An 18,540-nucleotide genomic window follows, 5' to 3' on the forward strand; every position below is an offset into this window, starting at 1 on the left:
ATATAACATATATAAAAAAACTTATATTTATAAGCAGAAGCTTACATGGGTATCCTTTGCACAGGACTTCAATAGGAGTGGACATTTTCTTCTCACTGATCCGCTCATACTTCTGTCTCTTTGTGGCAGCCTTTAGACCCTGCCATGGCAGAGAGCCCAGGTTGAAGTACATGAGCACATAGCCAAGAGACTCCAAGTCATCTCGTCTGGATTGCTCTGTGAAAGAAAACACCCATAAACAATGTATGTCATTAAGATGGCCTGACCATAACAGATGAAGTGGCTTGAACGTAAATGTTAGGGTGATGACAGGTCAGGTCTGAATGTACTGGAGGTTTCAATAAGATGACATAATATTATTATAACTTGTTTTAAAAGACATATTAGGGTACCTATTCCCAAGTGGGTGTTGATGGAAGCGTAGCGAGCAGTTCCAGTCAAGTTTTTGTTCTCGCGGTAAGGGATGTGCTGGTGGGTGCGAGCATCTCTGTACTTCTTGGCCAGGCCAAAGTCAATGATGTAAACAAGGTTGCCCTTCTTCCCCAGGCCCATAAGGAAGTTGTCAGGCTTGACGTCTCTGTGGATGAAGTTCTTGGAGTGGATGTATTCAATACGGCTGATCTAATGACAGAAGAGAGGACAGGTTTAGCAAGTCGAATGACTGAATGAGAGACTCCATGCAAACCTAGCACACCAATTCAAATAAAGCCAATGAAGGCATGACAACTGCTGAACAAGCAGCCCTTTCACATTATGCCTCATTTCACAATACCTCTTGGCACTTAATACTCAGACAACCAGTGTCCTCTTTGACTTTGTGTTTGACTATGTAAGACAGCTGAAAGGATGACAGTAAAGCTTGTTGTGTCATCAGAACGGCACTTCCTGGAGTCATTATCCAATTTTGGGTGTCCTATAACAAGAGATAGGTAGGGTGGAGAGGACAACCGTTATGGTGATCCCGTCTACAGCCTTACCATCTGGTCAGCCAGAAGAAGAACAGTCTTTAGGCTGAACTTGCGAGAACAGAAATTAAAGAGATCCTCCAAACTGGGTCCCAGCAGCTCCATCACCATCACATTGTAATCTCCTTCTGCTCCACACCATTTGATAGTTGGAATACCGACTGTAGAAGCAAAAAATTACCATTAGTGCAGAAGATTTTTTCTTCTAGAAGGGAATCTAATGGTTTATGAAGAAAATCCTTGCCAACCAAAATTATCTTGAAAGTTTAGACTACTGAATAGAGAGGAAGTTTGACTAATATGTACCTGTATCTTTGAAGGACTGACAAAAAGAATCTGAAGGTAACCTTCAACATTATAGGTGTCTGGGGGGGTTGGGAGCACATTTGTTTCAGTAGGACAGTGATGTGATAAAAAAAACCAAGCTTGAATAAACCAGCGGTGCTGGTTGGTCACCCTCAGAAAGGGCTCTAACTCATCACCTATAAAGCATCAACCATCTCTAGAAGACCTTGAAGTGATGCACGAAAAGATATAGGCTGCCGTGGAAGGACAGCTGATACCCAATTAGATCACTTCAAGGGCATTTTTCAGCCCCCTCTCACAATTCAGCCACATGTGAACCAGAAAAGACAGCTGTCACAACACTATAACATAATTTGAATGTGTACTGATACGAGTTGAATGTGTACTGACACAATGTTGAATACACATTATCTTCTAGTTAAACAAGCAAGCTCCAATTACAGCTACCAGTTAGGGCTGCACGATTATGGCCAAAATGATAATCACGATTATTTTGATCAAAATTGAGATCACGATTAAATATCACGATTATTTGTGCACGGTCACTCCGAGGAGCTCTCATTGCATATACTCTAAGAAAGAACATGAACACATCATATGGAAAATTAAACCACATATTTGGTAAACAACCCCAATCATATTATTCAAGATTTAAGTTAGTTCAATCTTATGTCAGACAACATGAGGAAAACTGTTTGGTTTTGGTTTCTCAACACTAGCAGAAACAGTTGTTATATTAGGCTACTATTGTTATTATCAGTAACATATTCACACACATTAGCATAATAAGTACTGATCAACTAAAATTAATTATCACAAATAGCATAATAGTTCAATTAATTATATATATATAATTTTTTTTAATTAATATAAAAATCTTTTAATTCATTTTGCTCCTCAAAATGAAACCAAAACCAACACTTGAGGTAAACTTCTCCATGATTTTTACTACTATTAGGCTATTATTATTCCTCACAGCGTAATTCACATTAGTGTATTCACATTAGACTGACATCTCTCTCTTTTCATACAGATTACATAAACAGAGAATATTTGTTTTCATTTTGAATAAGATCATTTAAAAAAGACACTTACATGCTTACAAAGATATACTGCTAATGCATGTATGACGAGTATTCGCTGAGTTTTGTTTAAGTGTAGTGACGTGCTGCAGAAAAAAAAGTTCACGGAGATGGAGAGGCAGAAAGCACACCCTGTTCATTTTCATAATTTTACAAAAGCGCAATGTTTTGTTTTAATTGTAAGTAGACATTTCTTGGCCCTCATACATTCATCGTATTGAACTTTGTTTTGTTTTTAAGTGGTTAAAGAGGTTCATTGTGTTGCTTTGTGGCACCAACACAACTTTACGCCACTCGTTGCATATGAACTGTTGTTGTTTTGTGTCACTTGCCTTGAACCCAAAATGCTTCCACACAATGGATGACGATCCGATTCTCGGGACAAGCCCCTCAGCCTTGCCCCCTGCTACGCTAGACATTTTTTTGTCTTCTTTAAGTTTATAGCCTTATGACCAACTGCTATCTGTTGTGGAATTACACATTGCTCTGTCCTCTGTGACTGTCAACATCTAGAAACTAAGCTGCGCGATGCATGGAACAACTCTGATTGGCTCATGGAGGCACATGATCAGACAGTGGTTTATGGAGCGCTAGATTGGCTTTACAAAAAAATATATATATTAAAAAAAAACCTTTGATACGGAACGTTCTATGAACGCAATAATGCATTTTAAATATCGCTCGATCAAGTGAATTTGATCGTGGGAATTCAAAATCGTGAACGTGATTGAAATTCGATTAAATGTGCAGCCCTACTACCAGCTTTAACAAAATTTGATATAAATTTTTATATCAAAACTTTATATATTTATTTACAAGTTGTAAAATACAGTTTCTAGCAAACCACAGATGTGTCCCATCAGTTTGTTTGTTTGTTTGTTTGCTTATAGTTTAATGTTATGCCAGCAGTGTTAATTTCGTTGACGAAAATAACGACGAAAATTATTCGTCAACGACATTTTTTCACAGACGAAAACGAGACGATAACTAAATAAAACCTAGTTTTGAATGACAAAGACTATGACGAAAATCTATTGACATTTTCGTCAACGAATAAAAACTAGACGAAAATGTTAGATAGTGACGATTTGGGAAGCGATCCGTCAGAACTGATGTCCTGCGTGTGTGGTAGATGCGCACATTTGTAGGCTACTGTAACGTGATCTACCCCGCGGTCATAAAACGTTAAAAAATGTGAACGTCGGGAGAATGAGTAGAGCAGACATATAGATCTCTGAATAAGAGTGACGATGCAAAAAAGAGCTCTATTCGGTGCGGTTTTCTTTGCGCACACACCTAACCCGAAGCGTGCAGTCATGCACAATACACCTACAGCGCGCGAGTAGGCTACTGAATTGAGCTCTCTTTCGTGTCTGAATGGAGAAATACACAACAGTATGTCTAAATGTCCTTTTTGGAGAGTATTCATGTAAACTATGCTGGTTATGTCTTAAACTGTGAGTGTGTCGGATGTGCATCAGTGCAATTGTATCCGCATGTCATTGGACATGATCCGACGTCTTAAAGTGACAGTGGCAATAAACCTAATGCGGTCCGTGTCCTTAATTTTGATCAAGCAACAAAAGAAAAAGAGAAAAGCATTCACAGTTTGTTAATAGCTTTAATAAGGATTAATTATATTTAATTCATACAAATAAATATGTCTGCTTGAAAGAATAAAGAATGATGTGTAAGTAGTTATAAGGAATGAATATATCATTCATTGTAAAGAAGACTGTGTTGTACTTTAGGAAAAGCAGTTTTATTTCATTTTAAGATATTTTTTAAGTAACAGCAGTTAAATATGTATCTGTATTGCATGTTCAAACTTAAAAATCATTCATATTAATAGGTTAATAGATGTTTCCTCCGGGAGTATATGGGTTTGGAAATTTTAGAGAAATTCTAAATTAATGCATTACAATTGAACTAAACCCATTATATTTTAGTCGACTAAATCTACTGTAGATTTAGTCGACTAAAATGTTATTGTATTTCGTCGACTAAAACTAGACTAAAACTAAAACAATTCAGATGACTAAAATATGACTAAAACTAAATGGCATTTTAGTCAAAAGACTAAGACTAAAACTAAATCAAAATTTGCTGACAAAATTAACACTGCATGCCAGCTACCTCGGCTATATTCATGGTGAGAAAGAGATTAAAAAGGAACGATTAAAATAGGTAATTAAAAAGGTACATCTGGGGGCCAGTTGTATAAACATAGCCATTATGGTTAAGACAGTGTCTTAAGTTTTAGTGTGACCCACTAGCAGTTAGTCAAGGGATGTCAGTTTTACTTTTCGGTATTAAAGTAGACTAATCTACGTTTTTATGTAACCGATTTAAAAAAGCTATGAACAGTCTTAAAGAAAAGAAATTGGTGTCTAACTTGTAAGACTAGTCTTTGCGAATTTTTTCCATAAAGAGTCAACTGAAAAATAACATTCTTACAGAGTTCAAACTATCCAATCATTACTGAAGAATATTTTGATGGGAATATGGCACGACCCCTGGCACAAGGGGAAGAAAGGAGGATCTTCACCCATTAACAGAAACATAAGAGTTAGTCTGTAGTGCCCTAAAAGACAGCTTGTGTAGGTAATATCATTTTTGTGCCATCAGAAAACCAGACAGTCTAGATTTTCTTGTGTTGTTCATATATATACACAGCACACTCATGATTCTCGTGGAGAGGAAGAGACAGAGGGTTCAGCAGCATTCTGGAAGGTCAGAGTTCTCTCAGCAGCTGCTGTCGTATCTACCGTCATGTGTGCCCTGAGCCTTGCCACTGCCTTCAACAGCACAGAGATTTTGCTGTTCAGCACTTTGCAGAAAACATCTTCCAGGTCAGCTATTCCTGCGCAAACTCAGGAGGTTAAATATATCTCCTGGTCTGAGCCGTCCAGCGCGCCTTTCCATTCTCATGTCAGGACAGCTCTGACACAGTCTATATTAATAGGAATTAAAATAGAAAAATGCTGAGCCTAGAACTTCTCCATGTATGGACTTGTATAGTGCAATTTTGATATCAAAATATCCAGAAATAAAAATGAATAAATAAATAACATAGAAGACAGGGATTTCCTTCTCCCTAAAAATATGCATTTACATGCATGCACAAATGCGTGCAGGTACCTACACCTTTTTGTACCCACAAAGTTGTCAGAGTGTATGTCTGTTCATGGTATGCTAAATAAGGCTGGGAGTGGTGAAAGAGACCCAGTTGGGAGATGGAATGCACAGGGTGGCCCCTCCCACCTAAACTCACTCCCCTGCGCACCCACCATCTGGCCTGGGGTCCATGTGATCACAGAGAACAAGCGCTGAGTAGGAGGCTCACTCAGAATGCCTGTCTGTTGTGGCACGGATGTCATCACAAAGTTTGGGTGCTGCGGAGTGGACGTCATGCATGCTCAGTCATGCTGAGAGCGAGCAGACAAACTTGAATGTGTTTGAAAGCGAACGCCGTAGACGGCACACTTTTGCTGCTGGCACCATAAAATAGCCCCGGACTGTCATACGTCTATCTAGAATAAGCAATCGGGGCAAACCCAGCTGGAATCGGGGCGGGGCGTATCCTTCAGGCACCTCATGTATAGTCATAAAACATCGTACATTGCAACAGAAACAAAATGTCAAGAAAAAAAACATTTTTGTGCCTACACACGATATGGATACACAACCACAAAACCACCTAAAGGCCTATAATAAATATGGGTGTCACGATTTCGATTTTAAATCGAAATTAATTCACAATCTCGAACTTCGAATTAAAAAATTGAATCGTCGATGCTGCCACGCCCCCATGTCACATCCGGTCGGAAAAAAACACGCGTGTTGAAGTGCTGCGAGTCTATGATCAACCTCCTCTAACTTAGCTACAGCCACTCAAAAGATAGCATGGCAAATGCAGATGCAGGAGACCCATCGACAGAACTTGAACCCCCTCCTCTTTCATTGAAGTCGGAGGTGTGGACGTTTTTTGGATTTCCAGTGAGTTATGTTGAAAACGTTCGTGCTTCAAAAAAGCCACAGTTTGCAGACATCCCAAGTCTCGCGGAAGTTCCGGGAGTCTCCCGCATATTGATAGCGGCTCCCTGATACGCAAATTAGTTCAAATCTCCCAGAATCTAGAGTGAGCGAGCAAGAGCGCGCATGCGAGACAGAAAAAACTGTGCTCCAAACCGTATAGCGCGCGCACGGCAGAGAGGGAGAGAGCGAGAGACCTTGCGTGTTTGCCTCATGAAGCGCATGTAAGACAGAGAGCATCCTGATTGGCCGGTTTCGGCTTTAAAAAAAGTAAATAAAAATCGAGATTCGAATCGAACCGTGACCTTAGAATCGAAAATCTAATCGAATCGAGGATTTGGAGAATCGTGACACCCATAATAATAAATATTTCATTTTGAAGAGTTTTATTTGTCTACAGGGTCTTATGTATGTGTCAGCAGTGTGAGGTGTGTACGTGTGACTCATAGTTGTGTATTAACTGAGAAGCCGGATGGAGACCACAAGGAGCTGCTGACTGAGTGTGGAAACACATACCGCCTCCTTGCATCATTTTGTAGATCTTGCTCTCGATGTGCAGCTGTGGGTGCTTCGTTTTCACACATTCTAGTTTGATGGCTACTTCTTCCCCCACGGAGATGTCTGTGCCTGAAGATCAGAAAAGACAGGATTACACTCTACATCACCAAACAGAAAAGCAAAAGACTGATGCAGAAACAACCAAATTGTTTGATATGTCTACAGTAGGGAGCTTTAACATAACATATCTGCGCATGTACCTGTGACGAACAATACACGCATACCCGAGAGTGAGAACAATAAATCCAATCAACTAGAGAGGCTTTGCAGTGTCTTAATAAGCATTAGTTTCCAGTATGTTATGAGTCATTGGGACACAATTAAATATAACCAAAAAATATAATGACTATGCAGGCCCACTATGATTAAAACAAGTCTGCATATCTAAGGTTGACTCACACACACATCTTTCCAGCGTGAGGAAGTGGGAATTATCTACGCGTACTGCTATACCGCCTCCTTTTCAACCCACCATCTGCCTCAACTTAACATCCTGAGCAGAGGATGCTGAAAATCATCCACCTTCATCTGCTGTAACAAGACACCCAATAAAACAGATCAGGAGAATGACAACACTAGCATTTCAATGTCTAGGCTAACATAGGGCCTATGTGTTGTGCCTGATGGACATGACACGTAAAAAAGCAGGATAAATAAGTTGGTTTAAAAAAAAAAAAACTTTGCAAACTTCCCTTTCCTCTTACTCAGAGTCCAGGGACTGACATTCTACCTGAACCTAGTCCCGATTTTCCAGCTTGGAAACAGCAGACCAGTCTTAATCTGGAGAAGCTGTAACAAAGGGCTTCAACCGCTCTGTCACACGCCCAATTTCCACAAACAGGGTGCCGCTACTCTATCTGAAACAGTTTCCACAGGAAATGTGGTTCTGAACTGGAAAAATCAGCTTAAGTCCCCTAAAACCTACTAACCACTGATGTCAGATGCAGGAGGTCTACAACAAAATATAAGACATAGTAAAACATTTATATATTTATATCAATTTATTCACATGATATTTGCTAAATATATCAGGCTGAATGATAAATCAATTAAATTGAAATCATTATATTGTGATATGCAGTTATAAATTCTGCAATTTAATGAATAAATATATGAGCTCCACATTTCAGAGTGAAGAGTGGCACTGTGTTCATTTACACACATGCAGCTCATGATTACGGTTTTCAGTCTCAGAGTAATTTGTATACAACAAATAATTACACCGTTGTAAAGTTAAAAACTATTATTATTTTATTAAATACTTATTTTTTATTTTACAGTACAGCATTGTTTCAATGTAATGTACTTGATGTACTTGTAATTTTGTTTAGGCAAGCACAATATATAGGACACCAATTAGTATAGGCTGATATACAGGTATGATCATTTTTAATGTTATCATTAATGACCCGATAAGAAAATGTGGCTGATATATTAAAGCCGATAAATAATGGATTATTTCAGCTGCACACTGTTCGCCATTGATGGTTTTGAATCGCTTGAAATATGACTGGAATCAGGAAAAGGAAAATACAGTTAAGTGTACATTCTAGCACGTATCTAGCAAGTTCACTTGTGTATTTGCTTAATTTTGTGCAGATATAAGTTGTAATGTTTTGTTTATGTTGCATAAATCCTATATGATTAATTTCATATTAATCTCATATGATGCGTTTCGTTAAGCTAATTAACCCGCTAATAAAACCCATCAGTTTCCCGATGCTCATAACTCTTCAGCATCACCACAGGCAGCTCAAAAAGCTGTTATTTGAAACCGTAATTTTATTTTCAGATGTTTCTTTTTCAGATACATTGCTGCATTATTTATAATAACTACCACTTTTATTTTTCTCGCATTATTTTCATCAACAATATGGTTTAAGTAAGGGATAATGTACATCCAGTCGTCGCTTCTCTTAAAATAACCCCCGACAGGATGAGGACCCCGTCGTGAAGGGGAGGGGTCTTGATCAGCCTGAAGGGGGTTATTTTGAGAGAACCACCGGCTGGATGTACATTATCCCACTTATTACACGGCTACTTGCCACAGAATTAAATAATTAAACATGAAATATTGATCCGAAGAAAAAATAATTATGGGGATAAGAGATATAGATTTCAGATTAAACCGTTTTAAAATTGTAGCTGTTTGTATCTCATAATCCAACAGTGGCAGCAGCTGCGTTTGTATGAAACAAGAGAGAGCGAGTCCATGATACTGGATGGCATAATTAAATAACTGTACACAAAATATTGATTCGACTGAGTTTAATATTTTATTAGCTCACCAAACGCAAAACTTCCACGAAGAAAACCCGTTCCTAGCAGGCATATAGCACTGTTGACTTCAGTAACCCGGATGAGCATGCGTTATCTGCTTTGAGCGGTTGTTATATAGGAATAATTTACAGCTGGATGGCCCTATTGACCAATCAGAATCAAGTGTTCCAAAAAAACGTGTAATAATTTCATTATTTTCCGTGCAGAGGCTATTCCATTTTATCCATCCATGGTACATGCAGTTTTATTCTTTATACGCAAGTAATGATGTCCAATGACTTGTTTGCATTATTTAGGCATTATTTTAATTATTTTTAAGGAAATAGATTTTTTGATAAAGTTGAGTTTGGTTTGATAAAGAAAGTTGGCCATAGGAGTGTAAAAATAATTTTCAAAACATACACTGGTTAAAACTAGGCTACTGTATTGTAATTGTATGCGTTTGATTTAGGTTTAAGAGCTTGGGACATGTTTTTTTAATGGTGAGACTTTGGTCACTTTGAGACAATGGTGTTTTTGTAACCAGGCTCTCAATTAGGGTTGAAACGGTATACCGGTATGGCAGTTTATTGCGATATTGACTTGTACGATTATCATATCGTGAACATTTGCTTATCCCCGGTTTTGAAAAGAAAATTAAAGCAGATCTCAACTGCGCATATGCAACTTCTTTCCACTTGACTACTCCACCTATACATGTGCACTGGAGAAAATGTCTGAGACTGAGGCTGCGAATTCTAATCTCTATCCCCCGCCAAAAAAAAAGTTAAAATCTGCAGTATGGGATTCAGTAGGGTTGGGTATCGAGAACCGGTTCCATTTTAGAACCGGTTCCAAAATGCCAAAAACCGGGGATTTGATAAGACACGCGCATTTCGATTCCGCTTATCGATTCCTTACTTTGGTGATGCTCGCTCGCGCATGCGCGCGCGGTGAATGGCAGTGAGCATTTGTTTACTGTTGTATTGATCTGCCAGGACCTGCCTGCCGCACATGCGCTGTACGTTATATTTACGATGGCAGAGCGCGGCAAACGTTCAAAAGTTTGGTTAAGCTTTTCAAAAAAAGATGAAAATACAGCGAATTGTATAACATGCAAGAAAGACATTTCATGCAAGGGAGGAAGCACCTCCAATATGATGAAACATTTGCTTCAACACGGGGTCAATTTGAAGGAATGCACCGCATTTGATTCGGTGCGATCTCTCAGCAGCAGTACCACAGGTTTCCACACACCAGATAAAGCTACTAGCAGCAGCAATACCAGTCTCTCACACTCAGGTACAAAACACAGATGAGCAGACATTCGTCTTCGAACTAGAGCCGCATAATTCTGGATTTGTTTAAAATGGTTGTGTTGTTTTGTTTAAAGTGGAGATCATCATGAATAAATACATCAGACAATTAATATGAGTCGAGTCTATTAAATGTATTTTTTTTTGAATGAATACTTGTTTGATACTCCATAAATACTTTTTAGTTAATGGATGATTCACCATTTCTGAACGAATCTTTTGAATGAACGATTCAATGAAAAAAAATACATTTAACACTCACTTGCTGCCACCTATTGGTCTAATAATGTAATCAACACAATCTTTATTTGAAGAGACTCCATTCACTTTAGCCATGAAGACGCATTGTCACAGTTTTACTGGTAATAGCCTAAATGTGACAAGAATAAAAGGTAGAATTGTTACAAGTATTTGCTCTCCTTTTTCTTTCCAATAAATTTTGGAATCGAAACCAAGAATCGTTAAGAACCGGATTCGATAAGCAGAATCGGAATCGTTAAAATTGAAACGATACCCAACCCTAGGATTCAGTGGGAATACTTTGGGTATCCGAAAAACAAACGTGGGTTTTTCCTTGAAGATTGATATCCAGTTGTGTCCAGAAATGTGGACGAAGAGTGGCTGCAAAAGGAGGAAATCCATTGAATATGTTCTCCCATATTCGCGAACACCATCCCTCCCTGCAGATAAAGTTCAATTTATAACTTAAGGCCGTATTATTTACGTGTTGCTGAGGGAATTTACAATACAACGCAGATGTCACGTAAAATGCGCGATTTGATAGATGGATGAATAAATCTAAAATATAGCTGTGCAATAAATAAAATAGCTATATGAGTGTGTCTATTTATATACAGCACAACAAAAATTTAAATCTATATTCTGCTTGTTCAGCGCCTCTGTGTGAATGAGCAGCGCTGTTTCGCCTAGTACATACTCAAGTATATGTGACGCTCATGGTGTTTAAAGCGTCTGCCGTCTCACTCACTATATAAGGACGTGAACACATGAACATATCCAGAGCTGCTCTGAGAGAACTAAATGAGCATTTCATAATTTTGTTGAAAAGAATTTGTCAAATACACTCTGACTGAAACTCATAGGAGTTTAGTACAACCTGTCAAAATAAAAATTATCTTAAATAATAATTAATAAATTAAGATTAAAACTAAGTTAAGGTTTTATGAATTTAATTGATCAGACATGTTTGTTAAAATGGGAGATGTGCAGCTTAATTTTTTCTTTCTTATTTTTTCAAAAGGTAGACTCATACTTCCATAAAAAAAAATTCATTAAAAAAGTTTGTTTTAATAAACCATATGTTCAACCAAAAAACCCCATCTGTTTTCATTAATTTAAGGTTCATTGTAGCTGATGATTATAATAATAATGATTGTTTAATACCGTAAAATCGTGATATTTTCTGAGACTATTATCATACCGTGAAAATATCATACCATTACAACCCTACTCTCAATTATATAAAAACTATGAAAAAACACAGTATCGATAAGCTCCAATGCTATCGTTCTGCTTTCGGTACTAGAGAAATTAGAAAAATGCACTTACTATCTATTATTGATAAATAGATGTTATCTTGCCAGCCACTTCTATATGCGATAGGGCTGTGATATTATTCAAATTTTATTTTCGATTTTGGCTTCCAAGGGTTATAAAAAGAATGCCATATTTTCCACTGCATGTTACAACTCGCTATAACAGTAACAGTAATGTTAGTAGACCTTCCTGAAATTAAAGCTATTTCATTTGTATCTTTGCTTTATTGTATATTTATTGTATTTATTTGACTATTTGTTTGTACTTTATTTCTTTGTTCTTGTTCTTATTTTATGCATATAAAACAAACAATGCCTGCACACGGTCCATTTATAAATAGCCTAGATGTTTTATATTCTGTTTGTTCAAAAATTTCAGTTCCTTTTGCTATAGGTATTTTACATTTCATATTATAAAGCAATGTTAATAATGTTCTTTGTTTTTTTTATTTAAAAAAATATAACAAAAAGAAGCGACAAGAATACCGTTTAAGTACCGGATCAATAAGCAGTATTGGTAAGAGTAGCAATACCGTTAAAACCTTAACGATACCCATCCCTAACAGGCAGATACTACAACCTATCAGTAATGCAAACACTAAACACATCAGATCCTGTCAGTGCCTGTACCAGGACGTTTCTCTATAACTCATTTATTAAATATGGTTTAATTGTTAGATGTGCAAGAAATATATTTTTATTTTTAACAAGTGCTAAAGCAGGACCATGCCGCAGGATCCGATACTCTCCTGTTGAATCTCACCCGTACGTATGCCATGTATATATTTCCAGCCACTGCTCTTCCTGAATTACCATGATCTATTATTTCCACTTTGAAAAGTCACTCTAAGATGCACAAGTAGTACCAGCTTCACAGAATAAAACTATAAAATCCGGCATATGTCACAAGAGACAAGTCTGTCGTTTTCACTGTAAAGGTGGTCGAACACCAGACGAGAAGCGTAGTGCAGCGCCTAGGACAACTTACAGGTATCGCACACCGGACACGCACATTCTATTGTCAGTTTGTGGTCAACAATATTGTTGTGTTTAAGGCATAGACTGTAAAAAAAATGGACAAAGCATCTGTGACGTCACCCATAGACTTTCTGAATAGGTATGGGACGGTTACCGCGGTCACGTGACTCCAACCGCGGGTCTGAGCTCGTCACCGTCATCACCGCCAAAAAAACAAACAAAAAAAAAAACCCTTGGCCTGCACATGTGTGCACGTTGTGTCTAATGACATGGATTCATTGATTCTAATGACATGGATTCATTGATTCTAATGACATGGATTATGTCTAATGATATTGTGGCTTACATGGATTCAAGGTTTTCTAAACAAAACTTATCATCAAAAGATGGAGCAAATCTGACCTTTCGCGAGTTGAGGAGCGCAATGTTCCATGACGCATAATAACATTCCATTCGTATTAGAGATGCGCTGATGGGCTATTATTATTTCATCCGCAACCGCATCACAAAACTCATCATCTGTCCGCCATCCACTAGCACCAACGTTTTTTGATAAATTTTCGAAACCGCATCCGTGGCGCTGACTGTTTTAAGGTCTATGAGCAATTCGAGACTCTGCTGCCGCGAGGCTAGAAAGCTCTTGGCTGTTCTAGAAAGAACACTGATCCAATGCAGCGAAGATATTTAAAGGCTAAAGTCCCTAGTATATTGGCTATGTTGTATCCCCAGAATATCAGCAGTGAACTCTGTCTCCGATCGGCGCCCAGGATTAAATACGAATAAGTAAATGGCCTATAACGCACATCGGCAAACCTGACCTTACCTGACTAGGCTACTGTAGACTAAAATGTTATCATTTCGTTTTGAATTTTGGTTAAAAGTAGACATTTAGGCCCAGCCTACGCCGAGTTTCGGTTCATTTCTGAGACGAGCTCCAGTTCACACGCAAGAGATCGCACCTGCGCTTCCACGTCCTCCTGATTATATGTCTGCTATTTGCTTCTTATTTCTTAATTCCAGGCAATTAGTTAATGAAACAGTGATTAAAATTAAGGTACAATTTATACAAAACGAAATTTAATTTAAAGAAAGGCTTTCTACAAAACAAAACTTAATTAAGTGGTCAAATTCGGTTTACCGGCATACCGCGGGAAAATCTTGCTTTTCAACCGCGGTTAGAAAAAATCCATACCGCCCCAGCCCTATTTCTGAATAACGGTTTTGAGGCCGTTTATGGGGGGTATGGGCTGCGCCATCTCTGAAAATCTTGGGAAATCCTACCTCCGCCCACCTTCTGGCCAATCCATATTTGGGTAAAAGGGCGGGCTTTGTGCGAGTAGATTACATACAAAGTCAACGCAAAGACGCGAATAGATGCATCATTTGCGCCGGGCGTCGCGAATGACGCGAATTGGGCGATAGGTTTGCCGCGAACGGCTTCCGTGCAAGTTGAAAAATTTGAACTCAAGCGAATGTTCAAGCGTCTAACTAGACGCGATAGACGCGTATTTGACGCTCTATTCACGTTCGGTGTGAACACACCATAACGTTATAAGATCGACTGGCAGACTAGGCTACTTTTTACAGTCTATGGCTACTACATTCACTGCAAAGCTGCTGAAGAGTACAACCCAAAATATATTAACAATGTTAATTGTTAATGTGGGACATATCAGTCTATGTTACATTTATTCATTTGGCAGATGCATTTACAGTGTTTCAAACGTCAGTTATAACCATAGGTAAAGTACCTCGGACACTAACTTATCTGAGGCGATTTAATGTTAACTGTTGCAGTGCCACTTCCCACAAACATTGATGCTAAATAGTCCTAACTACGTGAAATAGTAGTGGAATATCACTTACCGGAAAAAATAGAGCGAAGTACTCCTACAGTGTCGGTTAGTGCAGTTTATAGCAGAGCAACACATTTTATGTACGAAATTTCTATACAAATGTTCAGAAAGGATACAGAGGTGGTATGATGTGTTGTGTCAGATCATGGCCGAGACCTCAAATTTCAGGAATTCCACTCTGCGCAGCCAATTATCAGCTGTCAATCAAGCTGTCAATCAAAGCTAACCACGCCCTTATTTGTCTACCATTTTATATCTAAATACGATCTAAACTAACGAGTTATAAAAAAATTCACCCCCCTCACAGTTGTCAGGCACTCGGAACCTATCGAAAAATACAATGAAAGTCCATGGGACCAACCTGTAAAAACATGAATTTATGCTGTGAAAACGGACATTTTAACATGGAGTCTACGGACATTTGCTCCCTTTTGGGACCTGCCCCTAGCGGATTTTCGATGTATTGCAGTTTTTTGCATTTCCGGGTAGGCTCCATTTTTCAGATTAGAATGTTGCCGCTTGGTTTAAGGACATTATTAAATTAAGATAATCTCTGTACTGTACATTATCTTATGAATGTACACTATACAATTAAATACAATCATTGCTATCCTCAATAACTGAACATTTTACCTCAGAGTAGACCTGCGCGACATTGGAAAAAACTGACATTGCGATATTTTGTTTTTGGCAATTTATATTGTGATTAGGAATGTGCGAGACTATTCAAGACTATTTTTTTTGTGGCACATTTAATGTCTTGGTTTATATTTTGTAAATCTGGAGTGGAAAACAAAATCATTTAATTTTACCCCAGATTTTGCATGCGTTGGTTTTCTCTTTGACGGCAAGATCAGAGAACTCTCTAATCGGAAAATTAGCTAGGTGAAATGAGTATTTTGAAAGCCTACACAAAACTGTTTTCTGTTATCTTCTGTCACATCAAACAGGTATATAACAATTGTTTGCTTATAGGCTTGTTATACTAGTGCTTATGAGGGAAAATATGATATGATAAGGTATGGTATGATATTTTATGTCAAATTAAAGCAGAAACATTATGAATAAAAGTTACTTGACCTGAGAAGAGAATACATAAGGAATAATTGACCGGCCGTTGAATTAGAAAAACAATGCACACCTGAGGTGGTAATGTGGCTACGACGCGGAGCCCTAACTCAGGGAGTACGTCAACTGAAATTAGGGATGCTCCGATTGATCGGACGCCGATCATGATCGGCCGATATTGGCTAAAAATAGATTGATAGACGAACCCCAAAAGCGCCGATCAAAAAAGCCGATCAGGTGACGTAAATTACTTCCGCGACTTTTTCCCACCTGCATGTGTGGCGCACGGGCACACGACAGCAGAGTGGAGCTTGGCAGTGGCAACATGAGTTCTCCTTCACCGGAACGAATAGGGAGTCTCCCAACGGATTGAAGCGCGCGTCCGAGTGAAGACCGTGCACCGCGCGAGACACAACAGAACGCGGTATCTGCGCCACTGATTTCTGCAGCAACGAGCACTTTGATCACTTGATAAAAAAAAAACATTTCAGCGCTAGATCTCCTCTTATTTAACAAATGAACAAAATGAATGCTCTGAGTTAACTGGAGATGTTTTTATTTATTTGTATTGGTACATTCGTGCCGCGAGATGTTTCAAAAGTGGTGGTGGTATTTTATTTTTTTTGATCTGACGTAGTTGGTTCCTCAACTAGCCTATACATCAGATTCAAATTATTTTATTTAATGCCATGTCAGCATTCAAAGCTATTTTCATGGCAAAAATTCAATTATAAAAATACAAATATCATATAAATACAATAAAACAAAACAAATATAAACAAGAAGTCATTTAATACAATATATATTTTTAAAAATCCAAAACCTTTTCAGGCATAATCTCATTAAATATGTCATTTAATGAAGTAACTTAATAAAAGAGCATTCTGCTCAACTACATCAGACGTTCATATTAATAACAGAAAAAAACTTGCCATAGTTTTGTCCTTTTATCAGTAGCCAGTTTTGGTGTAACAAGTTGTACATTTTGTTGCCAATTAGTAAATGTAGTGGGTGTATTAAGAGGCTACAATTTCCAAAAATGCCTAAGTGTAACTTGATCCCCTCCCATTAGGCTGATCTGATGTGTGTTGGTCTGCCTGACCCCTCTTTGTTTGGAATAATTTAATGTTACTCTACCTTATTTGGGAAAGCTGGCCTACAGTAGCCTTAAGACATCTCATTTTCTAAATACAATTAAATAAACACATTTCTACAAATGGTGCAAACTCTGCTAGATTATAGATAAAAGATTCCCATTCCCCTGCCATTCTGTGATCGGCAGTGAACGGCAATCGGCAGATCATCATTTTGGTGATCGGTAATCGGTGATCGGCCCCAAAAATTCTGATCGGAGCATCTCTAACTGAAATAATTGAGAATCTCACCTGAAATATAATCAAAGACCTATTCAGGCAAGTCATTTCACTCTGCGATCATCTTTATAACGCCTTCAGGGCAGCGGTTTCAGTCATGCAAGTGCAGCTCTTACCTCTCTAAACTGGGAAACATCAAATTCCCCAAAGCTGTTGTTCACTAAGCTCATGATTAAATTTCATATTTGAAATTACCAATGAAATCTGACAACAACTGACTATATAAATTTTGTTTCTAAACGCTCAAATCATGACAAAAAACTTAATTATTCAGGTTGGACGAGCCAATGTTGTCCTAGGTCCAAGTCCTAAGCAAGCGTCACAGAACACTGACTGATTGTGTAGCAGCCGGAGCTTCTAACAGCAGCTACAGTGATGCAATGACTTCACTTTACCAATTGGTGATTGGCACTTTTACTTAGAAGGCGGGACTTATTCCACCATATTGCACTTTCTCCCATTTATAATAATACGAGTGCACCGTCTTAGTATATCCAAAGTCTTATAGGGCATTTCAGAAGGTTTGTAAAAAATAGGCACCCTTCTACTGACCAACTGAAGAGATCCAGCTGGCTACTGTAAACGGTTACATATTAAAATCATTGTTGTTGATCAAAGTTGAAACGATGGCAAAAACGTGTTGTGTTTGGGGTAAGGTGTAGGCAGGGCTCGAATTTCGGTGCGGGATTGCGAGTTTTGCGCATCATTTTAATCATTTCCGCAAACATTCATTCAATCTAGCATGTAGGCCTATGAGTAAATTTAACCTAACAGATTATAAGATCAAATCAGTCATTTTAAAACTTTCTGCGAGACGCAATTTCACAAACAGCGTGAGTGATTCTGCCAATGCTGCGTCTTCTCTGTCTCTTAAAATAGGTTACACAAGGCAAGCCAATCGCGCTGCAGCTGCAGGCGGTGATTCTAGACTCTCACGTTTCAGGAGTTGGGACATTTGATGGAAATGTCACTTGCACAATAGGGCCATTGCATCGTCACTATTGTTTATAATTTGTGCGTCTTTTTAAGTCTTACCTATTTAAACATTCAAGCGATTTTAACCCGCATAACAAACAGCTCGTGAGTAACAAAACTGAGTTATTTTTCTTGAATTATAGCGCTTTAACGGTCAAAAGCACACAACATTGTCTAAATTCCAGTCTTGGGGAGTATCCTCTCAAACACAGT

General features: G+C 38.2%; 2 protein-coding genes across 3 annotated transcripts in view; one reads left to right on the plus strand and one right to left on the minus strand.

Moving 5' to 3' along the window:
- Nucleotides 1-18,540, plus strand: part of LOC143722032 (actin-related protein 2/3 complex subunit 1A) — a 147,311-nt gene that overhangs the window by 58,738 nt on the left and 70,033 nt on the right. The gene's annotated exons all lie outside the window — the stretch shown is intronic.
- The window catches only part of csnk1da (casein kinase 1, delta a), a 53,659-nt gene that overhangs the window by 18,485 nt on the left and 16,634 nt on the right, over nucleotides 1-18,540 (minus strand). For both annotated transcript variants that reach the window (XM_077213082.1, XM_077213081.1), the window contains exons 2-5: nucleotides 6,905-7,015; nucleotides 978-1,126; nucleotides 393-621; nucleotides 46-216 (exon numbers count right to left, since the gene is read on the minus strand). In XM_077213082.1, coding sequence (XP_077069197.1) covers nucleotides 46-216; nucleotides 393-621; nucleotides 978-1,126; nucleotides 6,905-7,015 — 660 coding nt within the window. The remainder of the gene's footprint in view (nucleotides 1-45; nucleotides 217-392; nucleotides 622-977; nucleotides 1,127-6,904; nucleotides 7,016-18,540) is intronic.

This window comes from Siphateles boraxobius, unplaced genomic scaffold, assembly GCF_051911475.1.
Source record: "Siphateles boraxobius isolate OS27281-9 unplaced genomic scaffold, OSU_SipBor_1 66, whole genome shotgun sequence".
NCBI lineage: Eukaryota > Metazoa > Chordata > Actinopteri > Cypriniformes > Leuciscidae > Siphateles > Siphateles boraxobius.